The sequence below is a fragment of the Equus przewalskii genome, chromosome 9 (assembly GCF_037783145.1).
Source record: "Equus przewalskii isolate Varuska chromosome 9, EquPr2, whole genome shotgun sequence".
Lineage (NCBI taxonomy): Eukaryota > Metazoa > Chordata > Mammalia > Perissodactyla > Equidae > Equus > Equus przewalskii.
The window spans coordinates 76,094,377-76,121,020 of NC_091839.1; the positions used below are offsets into that span (position 1 = coordinate 76,094,377).

At 37.9% G+C, this 26,644-nt stretch overlaps 1 protein-coding gene across 19 annotated transcripts in view; it reads left to right on the forward strand.

The window, feature by feature from the left end:
- L3MBTL3 (L3MBTL histone methyl-lysine binding protein 3) overlaps positions 1-26,644 on the forward strand; it is a 112,433-nt gene that overhangs the window by 40,374 nt on the left and 45,415 nt on the right. For all 19 annotated transcript variants that reach the window (XM_070557061.1, XM_070557050.1, XM_070557041.1 and 16 more), the window contains 6 exons: positions 1,269-1,404; positions 2,951-3,042; positions 5,520-5,671; positions 16,048-16,124; positions 20,153-20,238; positions 22,347-22,457. In XM_070557061.1, the coding sequence (XP_070413162.1) occupies positions 1,269-1,404; positions 2,951-3,042; positions 5,520-5,671; positions 16,048-16,124; positions 20,153-20,238; positions 22,347-22,457 (654 nt within the window). The remainder of the gene's footprint in view (positions 1-1,268; positions 1,405-2,950; positions 3,043-5,519; positions 5,672-16,047; positions 16,125-20,152; positions 20,239-22,346; positions 22,458-26,644) is intronic.

Consider the following 26,644-nt stretch of genomic DNA (forward strand, 5'->3'; position numbering starts at 1 on the left):
AATGTTAAAAGTCCATCCTTTTCCTTTTGCCTCTCCCTTATCACTCCCACTTCTGAGAAGAAATCACTGTTAATATTTTGGCATATATCCTTCCAGACTTTTTTACTGTGATTTTCATATATGTGTGTGTGTGTAGGTAGGTATATAAATGTGTGTATAAATACGTATACTTATGTGTATGTATGTTCACACGTAATGTGTATACGTGCACACAGAAACAGATACACATAAACACACACACGGACTCGCACGTCTGTAATTTTTCTCATAAACTGAGTCATCTTAGTTTGTTCTGCCACTTGAATTTTAACAATATGTTTTACAGAACTTTCCATGGCAGTAACTGTACAGCTACCTAATTATTTGGGGGTTGTTAATTGCCCTGGCTCTGTGCTCTAGCCTCAAGCTTCTTGTTCAGGCTTCTGTGGGGCAGGTGCTCCTGGAGTGGTTAGAGGTCTGGTGTGGGGTGTGGTTCCACTTGAACACATCTGCTGTGCTAGTGGGAAGAGAATTGAGAGGCTGAGCTTGTCTCTAAGAGCCCAACACAGAGCGTGACCCAGCTGAGGCCCCATAAACCCGTGTGACCTTTGTACTCGGAACTTCCCCAAGTGGGGCCCTTTAGGCAGATGTTCGTCCTCAGCGTCCAGCGAGTGTTACATAAAGTGTGTTCTCACTGGCATTCCAGGGAGCCTGTCTCATCTAAGTATGAATTAGAGGAGGCTTTTTTTTCCTTTCTCCCAGTCTGGCTACTGCTGGGAAGGGGAGTCTATTGACTTCTCTCCTTGTCTGTACCAGCCTTGATCTGGCCGGATATCACCCTGTGCGGAGCTTTATAAAGGATAGAGAGGCGGCATCTGACAGCGCTCAGCAGGGCTTCCACCCTGGGCATCCTCCCACTCTGCAGGAGCTGTTGCCCTGTGCCGGGCTGCCTGCTTCCCTGCCGGCTCTCCTTGATGACATGTGCTGGTACAACATAGGGAATGGAGAGAGGGCATGTGCATGTGGGAGATTCTTCACCCCGTATCCATGTGCTCCTAGTGTAACTGGGGATCATGCCAGAACACTGAAGTTCAGCTCTTCCCACTATCATAGCCTTTGCGTTTAGGTTTTGTCGTTTGTTTGCTGTTTTTGTTGCTTTTCACGTGGGTGCTTTGATTAACATAGGCTATGTAATACTTGATGTCCACGTTAATTTATTTTTGTACACGTACACAAATATTTTGGACGTTTTTGTTTTTTCATCACTCAGCCTGCTTTCCGTGTTTCAGGTTTGTGGATACCGGATAAAACTGCACTTTGATGGGTATTCTGATTGCTATGACTTCTGGGTAAATGCAGATGCTCTGGATATTCACCCCGTTGGGTGGTGTGAGAAGACTGGCCATAAACTCCATCCTCCGAAAGGTATTGTCACTTTTTTATCTCACATTTTAAATTCTGCAAAAATGTATTTTCTTACATGTTTATTTGGAATTTTTAAGAATTCAGACTCTATGATTATTCAGAGAAGCCCAAATTCAAGCTTATTGTCCACGATGAAAAATGTTTGTTAAAATGAAAGAAATTTAAAAAGTAGAATCCTGTTTAAGAGAGTAAACTCTGTCCATATACTTATTTGCGTATAAAATACCAATTGCATGATACTGAATTTTGGCTACAAACAAATTTTAGCTACAGACTTCTATTTTATATGTATCTATACACGCATTCGTATATCCTTGGAAAAACTGATTTGAAAAATTAGTTTGAACCTGTTTACACAGCTAAGTTTATTTACTGATATTTTAGTATATAGAAAATCTTGAAAAATTATACATTGAACTTGTAGATTGTAATGTTTAGGAGATTGGAAAGGAGACTATAACACTAAAAAATTGGTTTAGGTGGGAGTTGAATTAATAGCAGTTACTTTTTTATCCTTCAGTTCTTTATAAAACAATCTGCCAATGATTTTGCCATGTTTCATGTTTATATAAAGATCCAGAAATATTTGATACCATCTTTTTTGGTCCATCCCTAGTGTATTTAATAATATCTTTTTTCCTTCCTTTTCAGCTATTTCATTCAGTATTGTTTACTTGATGCCAAAGATCCAGGTTACTAGTTGATGTTACTGGTTCGATGTTTAGTCTCAGGGCTGTTGTTTTTTAATGGACTAGCCATCGTTTGGCTTTAAGTGAAAAATTAACGGCAGAATGGTATTTTCAGATGGCTGAAGGATTAAACCAAAATACATAGAAAAAATGAGGGTGAAAAAGAAAAGCTGTATCTAAATTTATGTAAATTTACCTCCTATTTATGGTGAATTATTAGCTGTTTTTTTCATGCTGCCGTCTGGACTTTAATGGAAGTAGAAGAGAGTGCATGAGCAGATAAAGTAAAATGCTCAGTTTCCTTTTTTAAGGAGATGTTGGCTTTAACAACACTAAACAGTAAATTGTGAAAATTAAGGCAGGGACATTTCCATGATTGTAATTTGCCAACATGCTCACTTCATAAATCATAAACTGTCATTCTTGTGGTGATGGGCCAAGAAGATTTTATCTGTTTTATTACTGTTTTTTCTAGCTTCCCACTTGTTCCTACAAGTTAGTCTCCCAAGATAGAATAGGTGAAGGGAAAAATAAAGAATTTGACTACTCCAGCTCACTAGTCTGCTGAGGAATTCTGCCTAAATAGTGATAGAAATGGCCTGGTAATAAAAAAATATACGTGTTCTTTATACCCATTACCATTCATTCAGAATTGAAAAGTATGCAATTTGTTGGAAATAAACACAGCCTGTGTATAAAAATCCATAGTTATAAATTATGAATTAAATTTTACCTATTTAAAAAATCGCTTGATTGCTTGACTTTGCATGTTGAAGTTATAGATGAAAGTGGGAATGGAAAACGTGGTGTGAAATATTTTGATATTTTACGAGTCTGTTTATGTGTGCTCACCCTAGGTTATAAAGAAGAAGAATTTAATTGGCAGACCTATCTTAAGACATGCAAAGCTCAAGCTGCTCCCAAGTCATTATTTGAAAATCAGAATATAGTAAGTACATCCAAAATACTTTCCCTTCCAAAGGAAAAGTGATAATAAGAAACTATAATAAATTTTATTGCTTTGGTAAATAGAGTACTCTTATCTTAATTAAACTTTAAAATTAGCTTAAAATCTTCATGAATAAATATCTGTTTTATAGCCATATCATGGTTGTCTTTTTTTATTGACTGGTAGAAGGCAACATAGTACAAAACCCAGCTGTAATTTACAATTAAGCTCCATAAAACATTAAATTGACTGGGATATTTTACTGTTATTGTCCTTTATTTAGGAGTGCTTTTTAAATAGGATCACATAGTGAGATGAACGTGGCATTCTTTAGATTCGCAGGCTGGAGACTAGGACTTCTTTTACTCTAGCTTCTAGCTTTGTATTGCAGTAAAACAGAAGCAAAGTCTGGATGTGTCTGGATTCTCTGCTTCTTAACCTGTATTCCCACTTTCCATTACATGTTCCTCTGTTGGCATCTCTGAGGAGGCTCAATACATTTCTGTCTTCTTCCTTGCCCAAGTTCTGATCTAATTGGAAAGAACAGAGAGCAAGCAGATGGAAAACCAAAATATCATCTTTATAACTGATAAGGGCTCTGTTGGAGGGCATGCATAGCATCTGCTGACAAATGAGCTGCTTGATTCTGAGCCCTAGAATCAAAGAGATTTACTGCCCCTCCCTGCCAGACCACCCAAGCCCAGGAGCACCGGAATGGGGCAGAGGAACAACGTGGAAGCCACGTGCTTTGCAGGCCAGCTTACCCTCAAGCGTATGATCAGTTCCTCCTTCCAGATTCACCAGTCAGATAACAGTGAGTGAGTGTGGAGAGAGGCAGGAATATTTTACCAATGGGGTTCCCCCTATATGGAAATAAATATCAGGAGTGGGGAGAAACCTTTTCACCTACTCCAGATACCCTCCATTTGGAAATAAAAGTGTATTAATCAGTTGTTTTGGGGCATCTGTCTAATGGCTGAAACATTCTCTGATCAAATTGAACATAAACCAGCTTGAATTAGAGAACTGAAGAGGGTGTGTGTGTGTGTGTGTGTGTGTGTCTTTAGGTAATTAGTAGAGCTAATGAGCCAGGTTATTATTTTAAAATATTTCAATTGAGGGGATAGCTTAATTGCTGAAATGTGAATTCTGCGCTGTCATAGCTGTTCTCTGTCAAGACCAAGGAGTTAGGCTGAGTTAGGGAGTTAGACTAAGCAGGGGAGTTAAATGGAAACTCAGCAGCTGTTGGCGCGCTTCCTCGTCCCTGCCTGGTCCTCTGACGATGACTTCAGTCAGGGATTTGCTGAACTGCCTTGAACCGTTGTCTTAAATTCTGTGCATTGCTAACACACAACTTAATTTCGGGCTAAGTGTTCGGTATCTAAGAGGCAATTAAGTTTTCTATTTTGAGATTCCTCTATGTCAAAACACTCAAGTATTTATGGCCAGAACTCTGATAAATAATTTCAGGACTTAAATGTATAGTAAAGATTGCTCTGTAGAATCAGAGCCTGCTCCTTCTATTCAGACGGGACTGAATTCTGACATCTTCAGATATACGGCTGTCTATATTTTTGTAACAATGGCTGTATAATTACAGTAAAAAGATAACGTCTATTTTGCTAAAGTAATTAGAATAGTATCTGTTCAGTCTGGACAGAAAGACTTTTTTAGAAGGGCAGATGACTTGTAGTGTGTTGTGATGGCACAGCTGAGGTCCAAGGACGCTTCTCTGAGATAGAGATATTTTTCCTTGCAAAAGATTGTAAGGACTGTGTACATTTAACGGAACCTCAAGCACTAAATCATAATTGGACTTTTATTGTGTTAGTTCCGTGTCCCAGACGGCTGCTAATCTGTGGATTTCCTCATATTACAAGCGGTTTTGAATGGCTGTATGTATTAACAGTCAGTTCTTTTGGTGCTGTTGTACATAATATCTATAGTGTTGAGTAAGAGTTGTAATAATTTGCAGCCTTTCATATATGAAGATGACCTACTTTCTGTACAGCCCTCTTTTGAGAGATCTTTTCAGAAGTGGGAGTGCGTTTGTACTGACTCAGACATATTTTAACTTGATTAAGTGCACATTATGCGTGAAATAATTTTCATTGGTAAGTCGGTAATCAAGGAGAAGAAAAACAAGAAGTGAACTATGCAGTGAATAAAACTTTCCTAACTAGCATAGTCGTCTGACTAAGGTACCAAAGTGCGTATTCCAATAAATTATTGTAAACTCTGCGAGGTCGTGGGTGTGTTGGTTTTGAGGCCTGGATTGTTAATTGAATACAGCAGCAGGGCATGTTTATTTATTGCTCCTTGTTAGAAGAAGACCTGGTGGTGAAATTGGTACACGGTTCTTAAATTATGTGAACACCACTGATGGACGCCAGGCCATCGAGCAGGAGGAGCAGAGAGGGTGCAGGTCTTGCTGTTAAGTGTGCGCTTATCTCTAATTAAATCTGTATGTTTTGTAGACAGTGATCCCATCAGGCTTTCGAGTTGGAATGAAGCTTGAAGCCGTAGACAAAAAGAATCCTGGGTTCATCTGTGTTGCTACGGTAACAGATATGGTGGACAATCGTTTCCTCGTGCACTTCGACAACTGGGATGAGAGCTATGACTATTGGTGAGACATCTCCCACGGCGGCTGCTCTTTCTAATTTAGTGTTTATTCAAGGACATAGTTTAAAAATAATAAGAATGCAAAATTTATAATGAAAGATAGCAGTGCTCTGCCCCACTCTTTCCCATTTCAGATTTTTACCTATAGCATATATTTCTAAATAATATCCTTTAATTTTACTTGGTGATTTGTATTTAGTTGACTTCCTGCTCTGGAAGTACAATTTACACACCCCGTTCCCAGCATATGCTCACACGTCAGTGCACACACAGACCCACTTCCCCCTGATCTTGGCTGTCGTCTATCATTTTTGGAAAAATATTTTAATCTTCCTTTCATATTTTCATGGCCGGTATGAAATGTAACCATTTCATGTCCAGTAGCTAATTTAACCATTTATAACTGCTGAATACTAATATCTTAGTTGAGGAATATTGTTTTTAATCCTTACAGTTTTGGGATATACTGTGTAAAGTAGTAGGAGCAACATATTATAAAATTATATAATTATAAAATAATTATAATAAAGCCATTATATTTTGATTAAAAAATTGAATTAATGGTTTTCCATACCTAATTCATGTTCATTGATTGTTATAATTCAGTTTCCTGGTGAAAGACATTTCCAAAGTATTTAGTTCCTTTTAGAGAATACTTGCAATGAGAACATTTTAGAGAAGTGAGAGATATCTTTATAAAATATGGCTGTTATATTATCAAGTGAATATTAATTTATGTAAATGTTGCTAAATTTTAGTGAAGCTTCTTTTATTGTTTTTTTGGTTTTGTGGTGAGGAAGATTGTTGCTGAGCTAACATCTGTGCCAGTGTTCCTCTATTTTGTATGTGGGACACTGCCACAGCATGGCTTGATGAGTGATGTGTAGGTCTGGACCCAGGATCCAAACCCACGAACCCTGGGCTGCTGAAGCGGAGTGTGCAAACTTACCCACTACGCCACCAGTCTAGCCCCAGAAGCTTGTTTTTTGACATTTCTTTTTAGTATGCTTATGTTTAAGTATTCGTTAGTCATCAGTAATTTCCATTACTCCTCAGATTGTCTTAGAGACTCATCAGTTTTACTTGCTTTGTTTTAAAAAGGAGAGACATTGAAAGCCATTTGCTATTCAGTTTTTTGTTTTGTTTTGCTGAGGAAGATTCACCCTGAGCTAACATCTGTGCCTATCTTCCTCTGCTTTTTAGTATGTAGACTGCCACCACAGCATGCCTGCTAATAGAGCAATGTAGGTCTATGCCTAGGAACCAAACCCAGGCCACCACAGCAGAATGCGCTGAAGTTAACCACTAGGCCACCAGGGCTGGCCTTGTTATTCACATTTTAAAAATGCTTTCTATTATACATTACATATGATTTTTGCAGAATTTTTAAAAAATGTAGACAAGTAGTTCCATGATTACATCACACAGAGTCAAGTACTTTGAACATTTCGGTGTGTTTTTCCCAAGCTTTTTTCTGGAAAGCATGATTTTTTCTTATAAGATGTCTTTTTGTTCAGTTTGCAGTAACTTTTTTTTTAATTCAAATATAGACCATTTCAAGCCTATATGAAAGCAGAGTAATGGAGTGACTCTCCTGCAGTCATCACACAGCACAAGCACTTATCAATTTCTATCCACTCTTGTTTCCTCTGTATTCCTGCTCCTGAAATCCCAACTCCAGGATGGTTTTGAAGAAAATTCCAGATATCATAGCATTTCATCTGTGAATAATTCAGTATGTTTCTTTTAGAGATAAGGATTCTTTTTCGTTTTAAAAATATGTGCTGTTATAAATGCCATAGTGTTAATAACATACTTAAACATTCCCCCGATTGTCTTAGTTTTCTTTTTTTTAGTATGATGGCTTTAGGTCCAAGTTAGGTGCACACTTTGTGAGTGCTTTGATGTTTTTCTTCATCTCTTTTAATTTATAGATGCCTATTCCTCTCTTTTTCTTCCTCTTATAACTTTTATTGAAGAAACCAGATGGTTTGTCCTGTGTAGTCTCCCACAGTCTGGATTTGTTGATTGAATCCTTGTTGTATTGCTTACCATGTTCTTCATATTTCCTGTTAATTGGGAGTTTTTGTTTCATTTAAAATTATCCATACCTATCTTGAGTGAGTGAATGGGTGAGAAAACTGTAAATTTAGAAATATTGTAAATCTGTTCTGGGTCAAACGTGTTTCTCCTCTCTTATATTTGCTGTGCTGTGATGCTGGCAGTACAGTGTGGTGAGTGGGATCCAGTCCTTTTATTAATAAATTATACATTAAAGCAGTTATTAGAATTTGTTGAAATGAGAGTTTTTTGTTTTTAAGTTCTCATTCATTTAGGGAGAATGTTTTTTTTTGTTTGTAGCTTTTGCCTTATCTAAACAAAATGGGTGAATCCTAGTTTAAGTTATTTTCCTGGTCTTGTAAGTATTACAGGGTTTTAGAAGTATGAATTGCTTATTTGACATAAGATGCATTTCCTTTACAAATATTCTTCTGGAAAAAAGTAATGAGGAAGTCTAGAAGAATTTGTCACAATCATCTTTCTTTGATGGCAAATGCCTAGGGAATAAGAAGAGTTCCTTTTTTTGGGATTCCTTTTTAGAAAGAGCAGAGGGAAAAACTGATTTCTTTTTGCTCTGATTTTTCACTTTTATGCACACAAACTAATTATTTTTAGGATGGAATGTACTTTGAGGATTTACTTATACTTCTAACTATTGACATGAAATCATATTTTGTTAATTGTCAGAAAAATAATACAGTGTTCTATTCCTCAATATGCAGTTAAGGCACATTAAAAATTGCTTAAGTGGGGGCTGGCCCCGTGGCCGAGTGGTTAAGTTCGCGTGCTCCGCTGCAGGCGGCCCAGTGTTTCGTTAGTTCGAATCCTGGGCGCGGACATGGCACTGCTCATCAGACCACGCTGAGGCAGCATCCCACATGCCACAACTAGAAGAACCCACAACGAAGAATATACAACTATGTACCAGGGGGCTTTGGGGAGAAAAAGGAAAAAATAAAATCTTTAAAAAAAAAAAAATTGCTTAAGTGTGCTGGAATTTCTCCAGCTTTATTAAATATTATGATCTTTGATCTTTGAATTTTGAAATGATTTTTATCTGCATAAATTACTTCCTTAGGTGTGTAATTGAGGTTACAAATTGGATTGCCTTTCCCAATTTAAAATAGTTTGGAAATGAGAAATGTCTTTTCCCTTTGAACTGGATAGTGATCTTATCTCTTTTTACCTCAGTGGAGATTTGAAAGCACATATGTATGTCTGTGTACATTTGTGTTACTATGTGTTTAGCTGCGATAAAACATCTCTTCGTTCCAAAGAGGAGCGTTGTGATATTTATGTAGGATTTAAGTAGTACTTTTTTATGAAATGGAAATAGTTACATGTTAGAATGGAAATTTTTTTCTCTTTGGGTTTTCTCTGTGGTTTTGTTACTGGTAGTTGGTAGCTGTTTAATTCTAGCCCCTTGACAGTCATTAGACTTAGGAATAATCCTAAATATCACAGAATATTGGAACTAGAAAGGACTTTAAAGATGCAGGATGGAAAGCCATCACAGTGAGGATGCAGCCTCTGTCCTCATCAGCCTCCAGCTGCCTGAGGGCTGGGCTCCATGGCAGAGCACACAATGAGGAGTCACCCCACCTTCTCCCCCAGGCACTAGGAAGGGATTTTCCTTTTAAGAAATGTTATTTTCCTGTGACCTTATTTTTTGGAACCAGAAAGGCAAGGCAACAGAACTTAGCTGACTGTTGAGAGGAAAGATCTAGATGAATTAGGTTGCAGCTTCAGCTGTCTTTGAATTTCATTCTGATGTCCCAGTAAGTCAGTAAGTGTGAAAAATCAACAAACAGATCTATGAAAAAAGGAGCATTGAGTTAGCAAATTAGAACAAACAAGGGCTTGGGGCCTTTTCCTGATTGTCTCCAAGTGTACTGCAAAATTTTTCTTTTTAGAGATGGAACTCCTTTACATTTATGAATTGAGAGTAATAGTAATTTTACGGGTCTCTCCAAAGTAATGTTGAAAAGTTTGCATCGTGTTGTGTTGTCAGTTTCTTAGACCAGTGTCAAAGTTGAAAAGTTTGTCATCATCTGGTTAAATCTGGGAAGCAACCCTCAGGGATGGTGGTGAGTTACAGAGATGAAAGGGACCTAGGTAATGCTGCACTTCAGCCCTGAGGACCTCAGGCTTGGGGAGAGAGAGACACACAAACACCACTGTTCTGGCGGCAGGGTAGATGGTGGTTAGTGCTTAGTTATTCAAACCAACGTCTGTGGCACAGAGAGAGAAGGACTGACTGACTCACCGGAGGGTTCTTGAGGAAGGCTTCCTGGAGGGCGTGGGATCTGAGGTGGACCACAAAGGATGAGAGAATCAGTACTTAGATGTTGGGATGGCATATTCCTGGCCCAGGAAAGCACTTGCTTGTATTTAAGCCCAGGGGGGCAAACAAGGGTGTGTTTCAGGAATGGCAGCCAAGTCTATTCAGTAAGCGACTTAACCCTTCTAAGATTTAGTTGTCTCCTTTGCAAAAAGGATTAATGATAATACCTATCTAATAGGGTGAAATGAGGATTAAAATAAGAGTAAGAAGCAGAAACCAATTTGCAAAAGCTTAAAGAGATGGCTGTAAGGGACATTAAACGGAAAAGTTTGGCCCTGAGATGAAAGTGAATTATTGGTTGAGGGGAAGTCAACCTCTGAGGAGGGTTTCCGGCACATAGAGAGTTTTGAGCTTGGTTTTAGGCTGAAGGAAGGAGGCCATTGTGGAGGGAGAGAGTGGAGATATCTGAGACTGTGGATAATTGGGGACCCCAGGTCCCACAGGTAGGGCTAACATTGGAAAGGAATAAGCTCTCTTCTCTCTCAGCCTGGAGTAAATGAAACATGAAAGGAACACTGACACTGGAGTAATGAGATGGTATCCCCTTTATCTTTTCCAGGTAGACACTGTGTTAGTGAAAATCTAGTTGTAAGCTTGAAGCAAATTAATAACGTGGGGAACAGCTACTGTGGGGAATGAGGTTGGAAGTGCATTAGAGATGAGCAGAACACGATGACTCAGCCTCGTGAGCTCTGGGGTTACTGGTAAAACATGGAGTGATAGACCCTGAAGAGTCGGCACATGATGGGAGCCAGGAAAGCGAGTCCTAACTGACAGTCATATGCTCTGCATTTAGGGAGTGGGAGAGGCCAGGCGTCCTGTGTTTCTTCAAGGAATCTAAACCGTTATTGCTTGAAATGAAGACTTTGATGTTTCCCTTCAGTGAGCATCTTGAAATGTTCCTATTTGACTGTCTGCCTAGATCTGTGGAGCCCAGCGTGTGTGCATTAGCTTCTTTAGCTTTCGGCTGTGGCTGATAAAACTAAGATCTCTTTCTTTTCAACCTGAGGCCTTTCTGAAATCACTTAACTTCTTTGTGTTTCTGTTCAAGATGAGGATCTTAAGGTCTGCTCATTTTATCCTTATAATATAAACACAGATTTTTCATGAATAATTATTTCTGTTATTATCTACCAGTCTAGGTCTGACTGGATCTTAGCAGCCTTCGTGAGTACTTTACACTTACGTCTAAATTGGACTTTTAAAAAAATTTTTTGAAATGGACTTTTTTGATGATATACATAAAAACTCGAAAGAAAGGAGAGGTACAGCAATCAACGGCTTGCCATACTTTTTGCCATTAGTTCATTGTATTTCTTCTTGGTTACTTTGCTGCTTTTGAACACTAGATGGGACTAAGAGATGACTTGAGATGATAATAGTAGCAGAAAGGATTTCACAGGCTTCCAACTTCTGAATGAAGTGTTTGCTTATTGAGAGAATGTAAGCAAACTAGATAAAAACAGGGCTATTCTTCTCTCCTGAGATGGCTTTCTTGTTTATTTTAAATGATGACTTTAATCAGTATTTAGATAATATTAAAACCTTATGTAAGATTCAAGGAGTATAGGAATGAGTGGCCAAAATATGCCACAGTATTTTCCTTGATTGCAATTTATAGAGAAATCCGATAAAATCACAAGAGTTAGTAATGTCTAATGCTCTTACTTAAATCACCATGAGCCTGGCAGAAAATTATAAAATGTACTTGATAGTTGTATTAGAGTGAGAAGAAAAAAGAAACAAATGTTATGTATTTGGTTTTTTTTTCATTTTTGAGTCCTGTATGAATTAACAGCTTTCTCTAAAATAAAATAAAAATTTCCCTAAAATACAGGCAGTGCGTCATTGCTAATAATCCATAACCAAATGATTGTTTAAGAAAAGATTAGCGTAGCTGGAAATAGTGCTCCACAGCTTTGTTTATACAATTTATAACAGAAAGCAGCTCAAAGAATCGTGTATTAAAGTATTTTTTATGCAAATATATATTGTAAGAAATGTGACAGTTGCTTTATGAACTTGGCCTTGACCTAGCAGGGTCTGTTTTCCTTTCACATTTCTAAAATAACAATGTACACCTACACGTGTAACCCTAATGTATAGATTAAGAAAGATAATAGTGCGAGGGTGTGCAATAGGAGATAAGTGAAGAAAGGAAAGAAACCTTTGACTATAAATTTAAAGGTATTTTCAACTGCAATAATGTTGAGAAAAATCACCAATAAGTTGGGGTCACATCAACTCACCTATGTTATTGTTCAGTGCTGCTCACTTGGAAAGGTTGACCTGGAAAGTGCTGACCATGTGTTAGTCTCTATTCAGAACGTTTCTTAGAAAGTTCTTTGTTTTTTATGACTCATCAGACTTTTTTATCCACAGAAACTCCAACCAGTGTTCCTTCTTAGCTTCCTACCTTCTAGTTTCCCGTCTAGAGGGCTATGTCGAGATTACCAGGGAAACAGCAGATCTCGTTGATAGAGCGAGATGGACCCCTTGGCATCCTTTAGACCAACATTTCCCACATGTGCTCTGTAGAACTCTCATGTTACACATGGTGTTAATAGGTTGCCCACCAAAGCAGTATTTCGTAGTTAAGTATCTTTAGGGAATGCTGGGTTCAACAATTTGAAACTGGGTAATTTATAGTGTAATTTCACAGTCTTTAACACGCTAATAATGTATTTTGTAAATCTCTAAGAAGGCGATACAGTAATTTTCCTGAAACATTTTGACCATGGTGCTGTTTTTTTTTTTTTTTTAACTTCATTCTATCTATTATCTTTGAGAACACAGATGGGAAATTTATTCTACCAACTTTTTTTTAAAGATTTTAATTGTGATATACCTCTAGATTCCTATGTGCAATGACGGGCGTGTAACGATGTTTTGTTCAATGACTGCATATGCAGCAGTTGTCCCATAAGATTTGTACCATATCCCTGAATATTCGTACCATACAGCCTATGTGTAGTAGGCTATAAGATCTAGGTTTGTGTAAGCACTCTGTGATGTGCACATGACGATGAAATCTCCTAATGACACATTTCTCAGAACGTGTCCCCATCATTACGTGACACATGAATGTATTTTGTAATCTTATAACAACTACTCCTTTGTAACTGTGGCCTCCACTTCTTTATATTGTGTTTGCTGGCAAAATCCTAACCCTGATTGGATCAGACTTTCTGCCTACTGTATGTCTATGCCTGAGTGGTTGAATACAGCTGGAGAAAGACACAGCATGTGGACTGGTCTGACTTCTCATTCCTGGCTGCTAACCTCAAGTGGGCCCTTAGCCCTGCCCCGTCATCCTGCTCCAGGGCCTTGTCTGTTCTTCCAGACCAGTAAATTTCACTCCCTTTTTTTCCCCTCAAATTTCTCGCACCCCTTTCCCATTCTCCCTCTCAGCGGATAACCTTCCTATTTCATTGAGAAAAAAGACAGTGTCAGAGGAGACATCCTCATGCTCTCACCATTTAATCTACCCCTCTTCTTGATCTCTGCCCACAGACCGAACCTTCTCTGTAATTTTGGAAGGAGACCCTTGCTCCTGCGTAAGGGAGACCTGTTCTCACATGGGATTCCGTTCCCTGTCCCCGACTCGGTCCTCCTCTCTTTTGCATCAGTACCTCATCCCTCTCTGTTGAATTATTCCTACCAGTACCCAAGTGGGAGAAGGGGTTTTCTTCTTTTGATACCTGTTGCAGCCCTAGCACCTAGAACAGTGCCATCATGGGAGTTGCTCAGCATATTTCTGGAATAAATGAAGAAATATTTCCGATCTTTTAAAAAAACATTTTATTTTGAAGTTATTCTAAACTTAAAGAAAATTTGTAAAATAGTACAGAGAATTTCCATAAATGCCTCACCTAGTTTCCCGTTTTCAAACTTAAAAAAACAAAGACAAAAAAAACTTCTCTTTTGCTATCTCATTTTTCTCCTTCCTTTCAAAACAGAACTCCTTAAACATACTTTCTGCACTAACTATCTCCATCACGTCTCCTTCCATCTTCTCTTAAAACCACTGTGTTCAGGCTTTTGCCCTTTCCCATCCCTAGATCCACCGAAACAGCTCTTGTCAAGGATGCTAACGACCTTGACTTTGGTCAATCCAGTCATCAGTTCTTGTTTCTTCTCCTCTTTGATCTAGCAGCAGCATTTGACCTACTTGGTTTCTTTCTTCTTACTTTCCCTCTCTTACTCCATAGTCATCCCTTCTTGGGCTTTTTTGCCCCTACCTCTTCTGTTCTCTCTCTGTACTCCTTCTCTGGGTGCTCTTATCTCTGCTCATGCCTTTTAATACCATCCCAATCGACTCCCAGATTTGTGCTTTTACCCTTGATCTTGCCCTTCAACTCCAGATTTTTATGCTCGTTTTCTACTTGACCTGTTTACTTGGTTGTCAAACATATGTCAGTAACAGAACTCTTCATTCGCCATTTGGAATGCCGAAGACTGTGCTCGCATTCTTTCTATCTCAGAGAATGGCCACTGCATTCTTCTAGTTGTCCGTGCCCAGAACCTTGGAATGTCCTAGACTTCTTCACTTCATTCACTTTCTGTATCAATACTACTGGTATATCCTGTTGATTCTTCCTCTAAAATATAGACCTAAAAATATGATTAGTTCTTACCTCACCCCAGCACTCTGGTTCAGGCCACCATCATCACCTCTTGCAGAAGCCTTCGAATGGCATCTTCTCTTGTTATTAACTTGGTTTTTTTTGTCTGCAAAGCAGTCAGAATACTTAACTTTAAAACATAGATTATGCCACTCCTCTGCCTAGAACCCTCCACATGGCTTTCTAGTAGACATCATTTTACTAGATTGAGTACAATCTCAAGACTTTCCTATGGTCTAAAGGCCCTTCCTGATATGGTTTCCCATTGTCTCTTTCCTTCAGTCTATTCCTGACACAGTCCTTCCAGATTCCCGTCCCACGGCCTGTGTCCTTGCTGTCCCCTTGGTGTCGAATGGCTTTCCTTTATATATAATTTGAGTGACTCAGTTCTCTCTTTCTTCACTTCCTTCAGGTGTCACCTTATTTGAGAGGCCATCTTGAATGTGCAATAAAAGATCGCCTTTCCTCCTCCACTTCTTTATTCACAGGGCGTTGTGCCACCAGAGTATTTATTTCTTTGTTAATCTGTTTCTTCTCTCTTCCCATGACACTGTCAGCTCCACAAAATCAGGAACTTTGTATCTGCTTTATTTGTTACAGTATCCTCAGGGCCTCTCCCGGTACCTGGCACAACACAGCACTCAGTATTCGAATGAATGAGTGAGCAAATGCATGAGTGAAACACGCTGCATGTTGAGATGAGGAAAGCATAGTATACATTTGGTTAGGAGCAAAGAATCAGATGTCCCAGAGAGGCATACTGATAAGGGGGCTCTGGAAAAATGTATCTTGACTGAAGTAAAGATGACAGAGAGGAGAAGAAAAGAGGTGAGGAGAAGACGGGAATGCCCCATCCTAATACCTGGTCTCTGCATTCTCCTGGGTGGGAGAAATAGCACGTTTGGGTTTTGAGGGTGGTCGAGCTTTCTGCCTTTGCACATTCACCCTTCAAGATGCTGAAACAATTTGAGCTTGCCTGTGTATGCATGATTATTTATGTACACATGTTTGTTTTTCCACATGATTTTTATGAATGGAAATTCTGAATCTTACTGACATTACCTTTGAATTTTTGCTATATTTGAAGTTACAGAATATAACAAAATTTGTGGCAGAATGAGAACTATGCCTGGTGTCAAATCTGCATGATATTTATCTAATAAAGGTCTGCTTGGTGTTAATATATTGAAAGAGTGAAAGATCCTTTGGTTTAGCAAAACTTTTTCAAATTAGGTAGATTGTAATAAGTAGAACTCTGCGTAAGTTGTTCATGATGTCTAACATTTTTACTTCTACTACTATTGAGAATTTATCCTGATAATGACAGTTTTTAATTTGTATGACTTACAGGTGCGAAGCCTCTAGTCCACACATCCATCCAGTTGGTTGGTGTAAAGAACATCGAAGAACCCTTATCACTCCTCCAGGTTTGTGCTTATTATGCATCTAATGTTATTCATGTTCATCAGGAGTCGGCACGCTTGTTCTGTAAAGGGCAAGATAGGAAATATCTTTGACTTTGTGGGCCGTTTGCTCTCTTTTAGAACTACTCAATTCAGTTGGAGCACAAAAGCAGCTGTAGGCTGACCTTGTCTAGGTGTTGACGAATAGAGAAATTGGACATAAGAGACATCTCTTGTGGGTGGAATCTTGACCCACTTGTCAGGGTCAATTCTGGCCAAAGCACGGTGTTCACATTGAAGGGGAATCTTGATGCTTTCGATCTTTTTTGACCTAGATCAGGACTTGCACATTTACTTTCCGCTTTTCTGTTGTGATTCCTGGTCCCCAGATGGGTTGTGCAGTGTTGTGCTGGCAGTACCTCTCTGTTCTCTGAAGTTTTCGGGTCCTTTGGCTGTCTGTCTCTGGCCGGAGAGCCTTCATTCTCAGTTATTCGCTCTCTCTGTGACAGGAACAGTATGACTGCTGGTGAACGGTCTCCTTGTTTCATGTGATTTTGAGTTCATTTTCATGTGCTAAAGAGCAGATTGTGTGGCTTCAGCATAATCAAGACAGTGAGTTTCTGAGCATCTCACTGTTTAAGGTGCCATGGCTGCTGCTGATGTGAAAAGACAGGGTCGTTGGCTAACAGCATCACTGTACGCAGGTGGTTCTGTGGAGACTTCTGTGAGTGATGGAGACCGCCCTCACCACAGGGAAAGGATGCCGCCTTGGTTCACTGGGAGCTGCTGTGTGGATGCTGCCCGCAGCATGTAAACAGCAAACACTCAGCTTGGAGCTCCACATACTTGTCTCATTCCATTCTAACAGCTGGTTTCATTTTTAGGCTTGTCCCCAGTTCCTTGGTACCATGTCTCAGTTAGTGTCTGATCATTTACTCCCCCAGGGGACCAACCATTCCTGTGATGGGCAAGGCGAGTCTTCTCTGCTTTTTGAGTTTATTCATATGTTAAGGGGCAGAAGCCCCTGTTCTTCACTGATTACAGAGCTGTGTTGAAGATGAAAGGACATTTACATAAACCATAAAGTGTTAAAGTAAGGTATTAATGGTTTCATGGCCCAGATGGGGTATTACCTGGAAGATTTCTCGTGTTCAGCCCTCCTGAGTCCTGTGGCTTATGTAATATTAAAAGCCAGTAAATAGAGATTGACACTATCACCATCTAAATTGCTGTGAGGATTACTTTAGATTTTCCAATTCGATATTGATCTTTTTTTTTTCCTTACCACTTTTTTGGTCATAATCAGGGATCTGGTAAATGAACAGAGAACCAGTGAACGACAGGTTCCTCGTTGTGTGATCACAGCCCTGGGTTAGCTACCCTGTGAAGGGGTGCTGTAAGGCTTCATTGCTAACTTCTTACATGAGGCAAGTAACCAGCACATCTGTCTCCTTTTGTGGGCTTTTATAGTTCAGTAGAACAGAAAATACATAGCTTTTTGACAAATTAATAAAATACAAAATTGCATGTCAAAAAGTACCAAACACACAACAACGTGAATATATTTAATGTATATTTAATTGGGTAAAATGGTAAATTTTATGGTGTATATATTTTGCCGTAAAAACAGGTTGAAAAGCAAACCTGCCAAATAATGAGACTGGTTTGCAGTCTCTGCTGAGGTGACTCTGCTCTTTGGCTCCATGGCAAAAAAAGATGCTCTTTCTCTGGTTCCTTTTGGTGAAGGGCGTCTTCCTGGTGATCTCTGATCTCCTTCTGAAGAGAAGGAATCCTCATCCGTGGTCCCTCTGGGCAGCTGCTCTTCTGACACCCCTGCCACTTGATAGCTCAGTCCCTTGAGCAGCCCTGCTGGCCACCCCGTGTTCGTGTTCTCTCTCAACATGTAGCATAGCTACTGTTCTTTTTCTGAAATTAACATCTTTATGCCTTTAAAATGATTTTTACTTTGAATTATCCAAATTATACATTAATACATGCTTGCTTTTAAAAGTTGGAAAATAGAGATAAGCACGTTTATCTCTCTTAGTAGTTTAATAGTTATCATTGTATCTTTCCAGAAAATCATTTTCACCTCTAGGTATACACACGCATGCATGTGTGCATGCCCAGTTTTAATATACTTAAATTGTGCAAGATGTGGTCTTTAAAAATATGTTATAAAATGTTTATTTACACAGAAATATGTTTGTGTATTTACTTTTTAAAACTTTTGTTTTGAAACAATTACAAATGTATAGAAAAGTTGTAAGAACCATACAGAATTCTTCTATACCCTTGACCCAGAGGCCTATTCAAGTTTGTTAATTGTACCAATGATGTCATTTATAGCAAGAAGATGAGGCATTGCGCTCAGTTGTCCAATCTCTCTAGTCTCCTTCAAGTAGGTTCTCCTTGACTTTCATGGCCTCAGTATGTTTGAGGATTACAGATTAGTCGTTGTCTAGGATGTTATTACTTAATTTGGGTATGCTTGGTGTTTCCTTGTGATTAGACTCTGTATGCAATTTTGGCAGGAATATCATGGAAACAATGCTGTCTTCTCATTGCATCCTCTCAGGTGGCACATGATATCAATTTGTCTCATTACTGATCTTTTACCGTTAATTGATCAAGATGGTGCTTGCCAGGTTGCTCCACTAATGTAATATGAATTATTCTGACAGTGCTAAATGATAATTTTTCTTATTCCATCATTCCTGGTACATAGTTAGTTCACATTCTTCTGCAAAGAATAGCTTTCTCATCTTCCCATTTATTTGTTCAATTAATTTATTTCCATCAGCGTGGGCCCCTAGGTTACTATTTTCATCAATGAGTTATAATGCCTTAGTAGCATTATTTATTTTCAAGTCCAGATTTTCTCAGATTTGGCCAGTGGGAGCCCCTTTAAGCTGGTTACTGTATCCTTGTGACATGTTCTTATCATTTTTTGAGAACTTCTTGCTTTGGGACCCTGATCCAGCCCTGAAGTCAGCAGTTTCTCACAGTCTCCATGGTTCTCTTTAGTACAGAATGATACTTAGAAACTAAGATCTGGACACTAGATGTGCTCATTGCTACTGGAGTGTTGCTGCTTCCGGCCTCTCCGTGGACATAGTTAGGAAATATATTTATGTAAAGATATAAAAAAATGTATATTTATATTTATTTCTCTGTTTCTTTAGATATATTGGAAATAATGAATTCATACCACTAGCTCCAATTCGTATCCATTACTACTAAGTTCATTCTAGTTTTCCGTTTTCCATTTTTATACCTCTCTTTTCAGACAGTGAGAAACCTGCAATATATTTCCCCTACCTGCAATATATTTACTTATTTTTTCAGTCCCCTTTATGTAGCCAATTTCCCACCCTCCTGGGCCACCATTAATTCCTGCTCCTGCCTCCCTGATGGGTTTTGGACTCTGGAGGAAACAAAGGGGGTGGGAGGAAGGATAGTTATTTTTACATATTCTGTTAATACTGTTTCATGCTTTGATTTTGCTTGTTTGTTTGACTTCGCAATGCGGTGGTGTATCTGGAATATTTCACATGTTAGTATAAATCTGCCTCCTTTTTAATAAATGCTTTATATTTCATATGTACTATATATTTTTTGCACATTTCTATATTGATCATTTAACTTGTTTTCATATTTTCACGTTAAACAATGGTACACTATTGTCTTTGTACACATATGAGATTTTAATGGGTTAGTAGAAGTAAAATTGCATAATTAAAGGGTATTCATGTGTGTGTATGTCTTGTATGTAAGATTGTCCTTACCTGAGAATATAAATTATATGTAGACATATATACTAGATTATCTTTTAAAAGATAATAGAGAAATCGTGATCAAGATGAAAGCAATTTAATTATTACAAATAGTTCTGAATGTGTAACTAGGTGCAAGTTGTTATATGAAATATGAACATAATTTCCTAGATTATAATGATAACAATATCTCATAATTTTGACAGGTCAGTTTGTGGTTGTTCTCCCTATCATTTTGGTTAAACCTGATAGGATGTACTTTTTTTTCATTCTTAGGTTATCCAAATGTGAAACATTTTTCTTGGGATAAATACTTGGAAGAAACCAGTTCTTTACCTGCTCCTGCGAGAGCTTTCAAAGTGGTGAGTTAATATATTTTACACTCTTTAATTTGTGTTGATGACACTGTTCATTCATTGAAATTTAAGAGCAGAAAGAGATAGTACTGGTGACCCAGAATAGGAATGGGAGGGAAACAGAAGATTGAAGAAGATATTTTTGAATTTTTACAAATTAAAAAAATTTCTTTTTAAGACATGCTTTTTGTGTGTGAGGAAGATTGGCCTTGTGCTAACATCTGTTGCCAGTCTTCCTCTCTTTTTTCTCCCTAGAGCCCTGGTAGATAGTTGTATATCTTAGTTGTAAGTCATTCTAGTTCCGCTGTGTGGGACGCCGCCACAGCATGGCTTAATGAATGACATGTAGGTCCACGCCCAGGATCCGAATTGGTGAATCCCAGGCCGCCAAAGCAGAGTGCGAGAACTTAGCCACTTGGCAACAGGGCCAGCCCTGAATTTTTACGATTTTGAAAGTTGAAATTGTTACTGTGGTTTTTGTTGTTGGTATCTAAAAAATACTTCCATTTTGGACTCGAAAGTCTCCTTGGAAATAAATCTGCTGAATTGGTATCAAGTGAGTTGTTGTGTTCTTACAGCAAACTTATGTTTTTCCAGCTAGATATTCTGAAAAACCAAAATAAGACAGGACATTGTTTTCTAAAAAAAATTGTATTTGATAATTCCTTTGATTTGTTTATGGTGAGCAGGGATGCTGTTTTTATTTTATTGCTATAAGTCAACATGGTTAATTACCAAAATCCAAGGTCATCTGTTATGGTATCTTCCTAACCCCAAGGGTCATTGTTTCTTGCATGTAACTTATTAAGATTCAAAGTAAACCTCATTTCTGTGCAAGGAAAGAATAAGAAATGAAATGCATTTTTAAATTTTTTCATCTCTAAAGCTTGCTTTGTAATTTATATTTTCCCATAAGTTTAAAGGGAAAGAAAGATATATTAAATATTTTTTTAAAAATCTTTTAATGTGGCATAATTAGTCTGTCATAAACGTTTTTCTTTAAATGATCCTTTTGTGTATAAATTGCCAGAATTTTTAATGAAAGAATTAGTGAGTAGATATGTGCCCAAATATAGAAGAAAAGAACATCAAAAACTTTTGAGAGAAAAAGTATATTACACGAAGAGAAGCCAGATGAAAGGATGTATATGATTCCATCTGATAGTAAATTCAGGATTTAAAAATAAATAATGTTTAGGGTTATACGATATTTATGAATTTTTGTGTGACTCTAACTTTCATTTAGGCTAGTCCAAGAAGAGCTGTGTTACACTTTGCTTTGAACTGGATAAAATTACACAGAGACCCATCTGCACACCTAGTGTCACATTGATATCAGAGAGAAGACTGAGATTGTTCTAGTTTGGCCTCTGGTGCCTTGCATTCATTGTTTTGTACCTGTTACATAAATTTCACCCTTAATATTCAGAGCAACAATTCTATTACACCCATTTTACAGAAGAGGGATGTAAAGTTGAGAAAATGTGAGAAATTTGCCTAACATACCAAACAGCCCCCTGCTGTCTACTGCCTGTGACTTTTTCGGAGGTTTATGGGTTTCTGCTGGGTTCTGAGGTGTGGGGGGAGAGGGTCCTCCTTTCTCTTTCCTTCTCACAGAGCCAGTCCATCTTGCATGTTTTGATTGCTAATTTTCTTTTATAAAAGACGTCTGCTTTTTGATGTCATTTATCACTTCTGATCTCTGTGTCTCGTCTGCCACTTCAATGTTGTTCTCCTCTCTCTTTAAAAATAATTTTCACGCTTGTTGATTTTTGCCAAGACACCTCCTTCTAACTAATGAGAAAAACGTCTTGCCTTCCCTATGGCTAATCCAATAACGAGGATATTTTGAATTTCATTGTAAGGTCTGTTGCGTTCTGTTTGCTCCTACGGCAGGTGCTCAGGCTGTTTCTCTTGCCTGTGGCTTGGCCATGGGACTTGGGATTGTGGTTTTTGATAAGGAGGGTGAGGTCTAAAGCCGCTCCTGGAGGTTGAGAGTTTGAAAGGCTGGTTCTCTGAATAGCTCATCTTTTTCTTCTTATTCTGTCTTTGTGACACAGAGCCCACCTTCTGTTCCTCCAAATCTCATGGTGTGAAATTTTCTGTTATGACAGAAACCTCCACATGGATTCCAGAAAAAAATGAAGCTTGAGGTCATAGACAAAAGAAATCCCATGTTTGTTAGAGTAACGACAGTTGCAGACACGGATGACCACCGAATAAAAGTGAGTGTTCTCTGTTCTGGTCTTGTTTTGTCTTTTCTTACGAGACATCTTGCATGGAAACTTTAGCAGATGTTAATTTGTGAAGTGTTAGAATTAAATTAGTAAACCATAAGAATGTGCAAATTAGGTGGCTGTGCATCTTTGTAAGTCACCTTATCTCCGGTTTCTTCCTTTTCTCTGACCTGCACGAGAAATTTTCTCTTTAATTATGATTGACTTTTAATATGTTGTGTCTGCTTTCTTTGCCCAAACTCAAAATGTTAAAAGTCAGTCATAATTAAAGAGAAAACTTCTTACGTAGATAATAAAGAAATTTCTTCTGAATATGATACCTCATTCTCCAGTGGTATGCTCTTGTTTAAAAAATTGAACTTTAATGTTTTTTTATAGGGTTTTGTTAGATGTAGACTTTTCAGAAGAATATTCTGCCTTTTAATCTAGGACAAGTAAAGAGAAATAATTTTGTAAATAAAATCAGATTTTAATTAGAGTTGGATTAATAAAAGTCAAGTCCCTCTCATAAGATAAGCAAACGCCCGGGAGGCTGGGTTCAGTTTGTTACGTCCAAGCATGAGGAAGTGAAATCTAGTAGAAGTTCCAGGTGAGGCGCCAGAAGTTCTTGTTTCTGTTTCTGGCTTCAGCATTAACCTCACTCTCAAACCAGAACAGTATGCATTCTGCTTACTTCATAGGATTGTCTAGAATTTCTATTAGGTATAATAATAGTTATAATAACAGCAGGACATCAGATTTACATGGTGTTCTACAGGGTAACAGAGTTCTCCCATTATTTGACATTTGTGGTGATAACGTGGGAGATTGATGTTATCATCACTGTTTTATCAATGAGGCTGAGGCTCAGAAAGACTAAGTGAATTACTTGTTAATTATGGGCAGTCACAGAACTAAGTCACAGTCCTGAACTGTTGGAATCTAAGTTTATGCTCTTTTTTTTAAAAATAATAAATCACATCCTTACCTATCTCGAGATAATATATGAGAAAATAAATTATCAAATAACGTGTAAAACCTGTACAAATGTGGTATTTCTATAAAATAGAAGTTTTAATATCTAGTTTACTATTTTTAAGATTATATAATCATATAACATTTTGGAAAATTTTATAGAAAATGGAAGGCCTGTGTTAAACCCTTATTAAGTGTATTTTCTTATTCATTGTCCTTAATAATAATATAAGTCATAAAGCAATCAGTATTTTAGGACTAGAAGTATTTGTTTCAGAAATCTAGACTAGTAATCAAAGAAATGTAGAATTAAGCAATATATTATTTTTATAAGTCCAGTTGGTCAGAATTGAAAAAATATATGTGTTTTGGTTTGGGAGCGTGAACAGCTTACCGTCCTCTACAGCTGGTACGAGTGTAAGTATCTCAGTGTTTCTGGAGGGCAGCTTGACAATAGGCATCAAAGTCTTAGAATGTTGTTTACCCTTGAATTCAGGAATTTCAGTCCTAGGAATTTATGTTAAGGGAATAACCGAAGGGAATGTGTAAAGACAAAACCCGCAAGCAGAGGACAGCCTGCTGTTTCTAGTATTCAACCTTGGGAACAACCACAGTGGGAGGCAGGTGGAATACATTACTGTATACCCATGTGATGTTAAATATTTTAGGAGAATATTATTGGCAAGTGAAAAATTCAGGTTTAATATTCTGTATGATGTCTAGTATTGTTTTTTAAAAGAGTATATGCATAAACACTTATGGAAAGAAGCATACCAAAACGATGACAGTGTTTCTCTGCTGGGATTATAACATGATTGAGTTTTTCTTTTTAATTATCTGTTTTCAGGAACACATAGTACTTTTGTAATAAAAAAAAAAATTAGATTAACTCTCCGATTTTACATGTCAGAAAATTTTGGCCCAGAAGGGTCAAATACTCTGAAGGTGGATGGTTAGTTAGTTAATGGGAAAAGTTTAGACTAGAATCCAGCTCTTTTGGCTTCTGGCTGAATGCTCTTTCTAGTACAACATCCTGGTCAGTCTTTAACACCGAAAAAAGAGCTGGCTAGGAGGTGAATAGTTGAGCATCATCCTTTTATAATGACTGGAATGAATTTCATAGCTCAAGGTGAACCACTGAGCACAGATCTGTGTGTTTCTGAAGTCCTCAAAAGGTTGGTAAGTGGGCAATGACTCTGTTTCAGGATTCATCAGAGACTTCTAAGACTATAGGAAGCTTTCAACAGTAGGAGTTTTCTAATAATGTGGGAGATGATGTAGCAAGAATGCTTATTTTTCTTTTTTAGGAAGGAATAGAGAGAGAAAGTACTGACTATCATTAGAGTATCTTAATATTTTAAGTTTCTCAGGCATTAAATCAACTTTTAAGTTAAATAAAAACTTTTTAAATTACATAATATATAATGTGTCACACCTTGAGTTATTACACTTAAAAATTTTAAAACTTTCATGTATTTCATTACATGCTGTTGACGAAAAACGACTAGAAAGTTTTTCCTCTCGTCTTCAGTTTTTGGTGACAGCTGGAAGGTAATACAGTCCTGCCCCGTCCCACCCCTTTCCCAGCTCTAGCTTCCAAAGGCAAGAACACTCAACTTTTTAGCTGTTGCTTATGACATTTTCTCTCTGATTTTCTAAAACAATAGCTGTATTCTGCTATTTCTCAATCCATCCCTTTTCGATATGGTTTATTTCGTCCTTCCTGTTACGATAGTTCAGGATCTAGGCCTCCCGCATTCTTTCCTTCCCCATAGCCTTTCAGGAGTTAGTTCACATTGCTTTTCTTTTTTTCTTGCCCTTCCATGTTCATTTTATCATGAGGAAGTGAACCTTGTTCCCTGCTGAACAAACTCATCTTTTTTTAAATGACATTTTGTTTTTCCTGGAGTCAGTAATTTCTTTGCATTTTGCTTTTTAAATTTTGTTCTTACTGTTGGATTTTTACAAATGCTCCAATAAATCTGACGTGTCTTTCCATCAAAAGCTCAAGTGTATTTTTAAGCCTTGTCTGGATCTTTTTTTTTTCCCTGAACTCGTTTTCCCACAGCTTCACCGCCACCTACTCTAATCCGAGTGGTTATCCTCTAAGTCTGGTACAGCCCTTTCATCCCGAGACTTCCCTTTGCTGGCAGCCTATGTCATATTTCATTTTTCCTGAATCGCATACTTAGGTTTTCTTAGTGTACTCTTCCCTTGCTGAAACCCGTCTTTTTGTAACTAAGAAAGAGTGTATGAGAAGCATATTTTTTGACTCCTTATATGTCTGAAAATGTCCCTGTACTCATCTTTCATTTGATTCACACTGTGACTAGGTGAGAACCATTTCCCATTAGGAAATTTTTTTAAATGCTAGTTATCTTTATTGAGGGCACATTGGTTTATAACATTATATAAATTTCAGGTGTACATCATTATATTTTGACTCTGTATAGACTACGTCGTGTTCACCACCAAAAGTCTAATTGCCACCCATCACCGTACATCCTCCCAAGTTAAAAGCGTTCCTCTGCTATCTTCTCACACCGGATGTTGGTTTTTAGACATCTGAGGCCATTCGGATTCCTTCAGTCTGGGGGATGTGCCTCTTCTCTCTGGAAGCTCTCGGGACCGGCTCTCTATCACTGAGGTTCTGATGTGTGTGATGGCGTCTTGGTGAGAGGGTCTTTTTTCATCTCTCTACAGGGTACTCAAGCCCTTTCACTCTGGAGTTTCATGTCCTTCAACTTTTAGAAATGTCCTTATGTTATTGCTGTGATGACTTCCTCCTCTCTGCTCTTTTCTGGAAGTGTTGTTACTCTGGTATTAAACCTCTTGGATTGACTCTCTGATTTTCCTCTATTTTCTTTCTTGTTGTGCTTCTCTGGTTTTTTTTTTATTCTACTTGCTTAGAGATAGCAACTCTATTTTCCAAACCTTATATTGCGTTTTTAATTACAAGTATGATTTTTTAATTTTCAAGAGTTTTTTCTTATTTTCTAGTCTTCTCCCCTTCCCCCTTTTTAAATGACATCCTCTTTTTATTTCCCAGAGCAATGATGTTTCTTATCTGAGGATACTGGTGACAGTTCTTGTTCTGTTCTCTGCTTGTTTCCTCTAAATTTCCCGCTCAGTTAATTAGTTTGGCCTCTGCTTTCATATTAGAGGCTGTCCGCAAATGTCAGGTCCTTGGCTGGCTATTCACATTAACAAAAAGGTGCTCA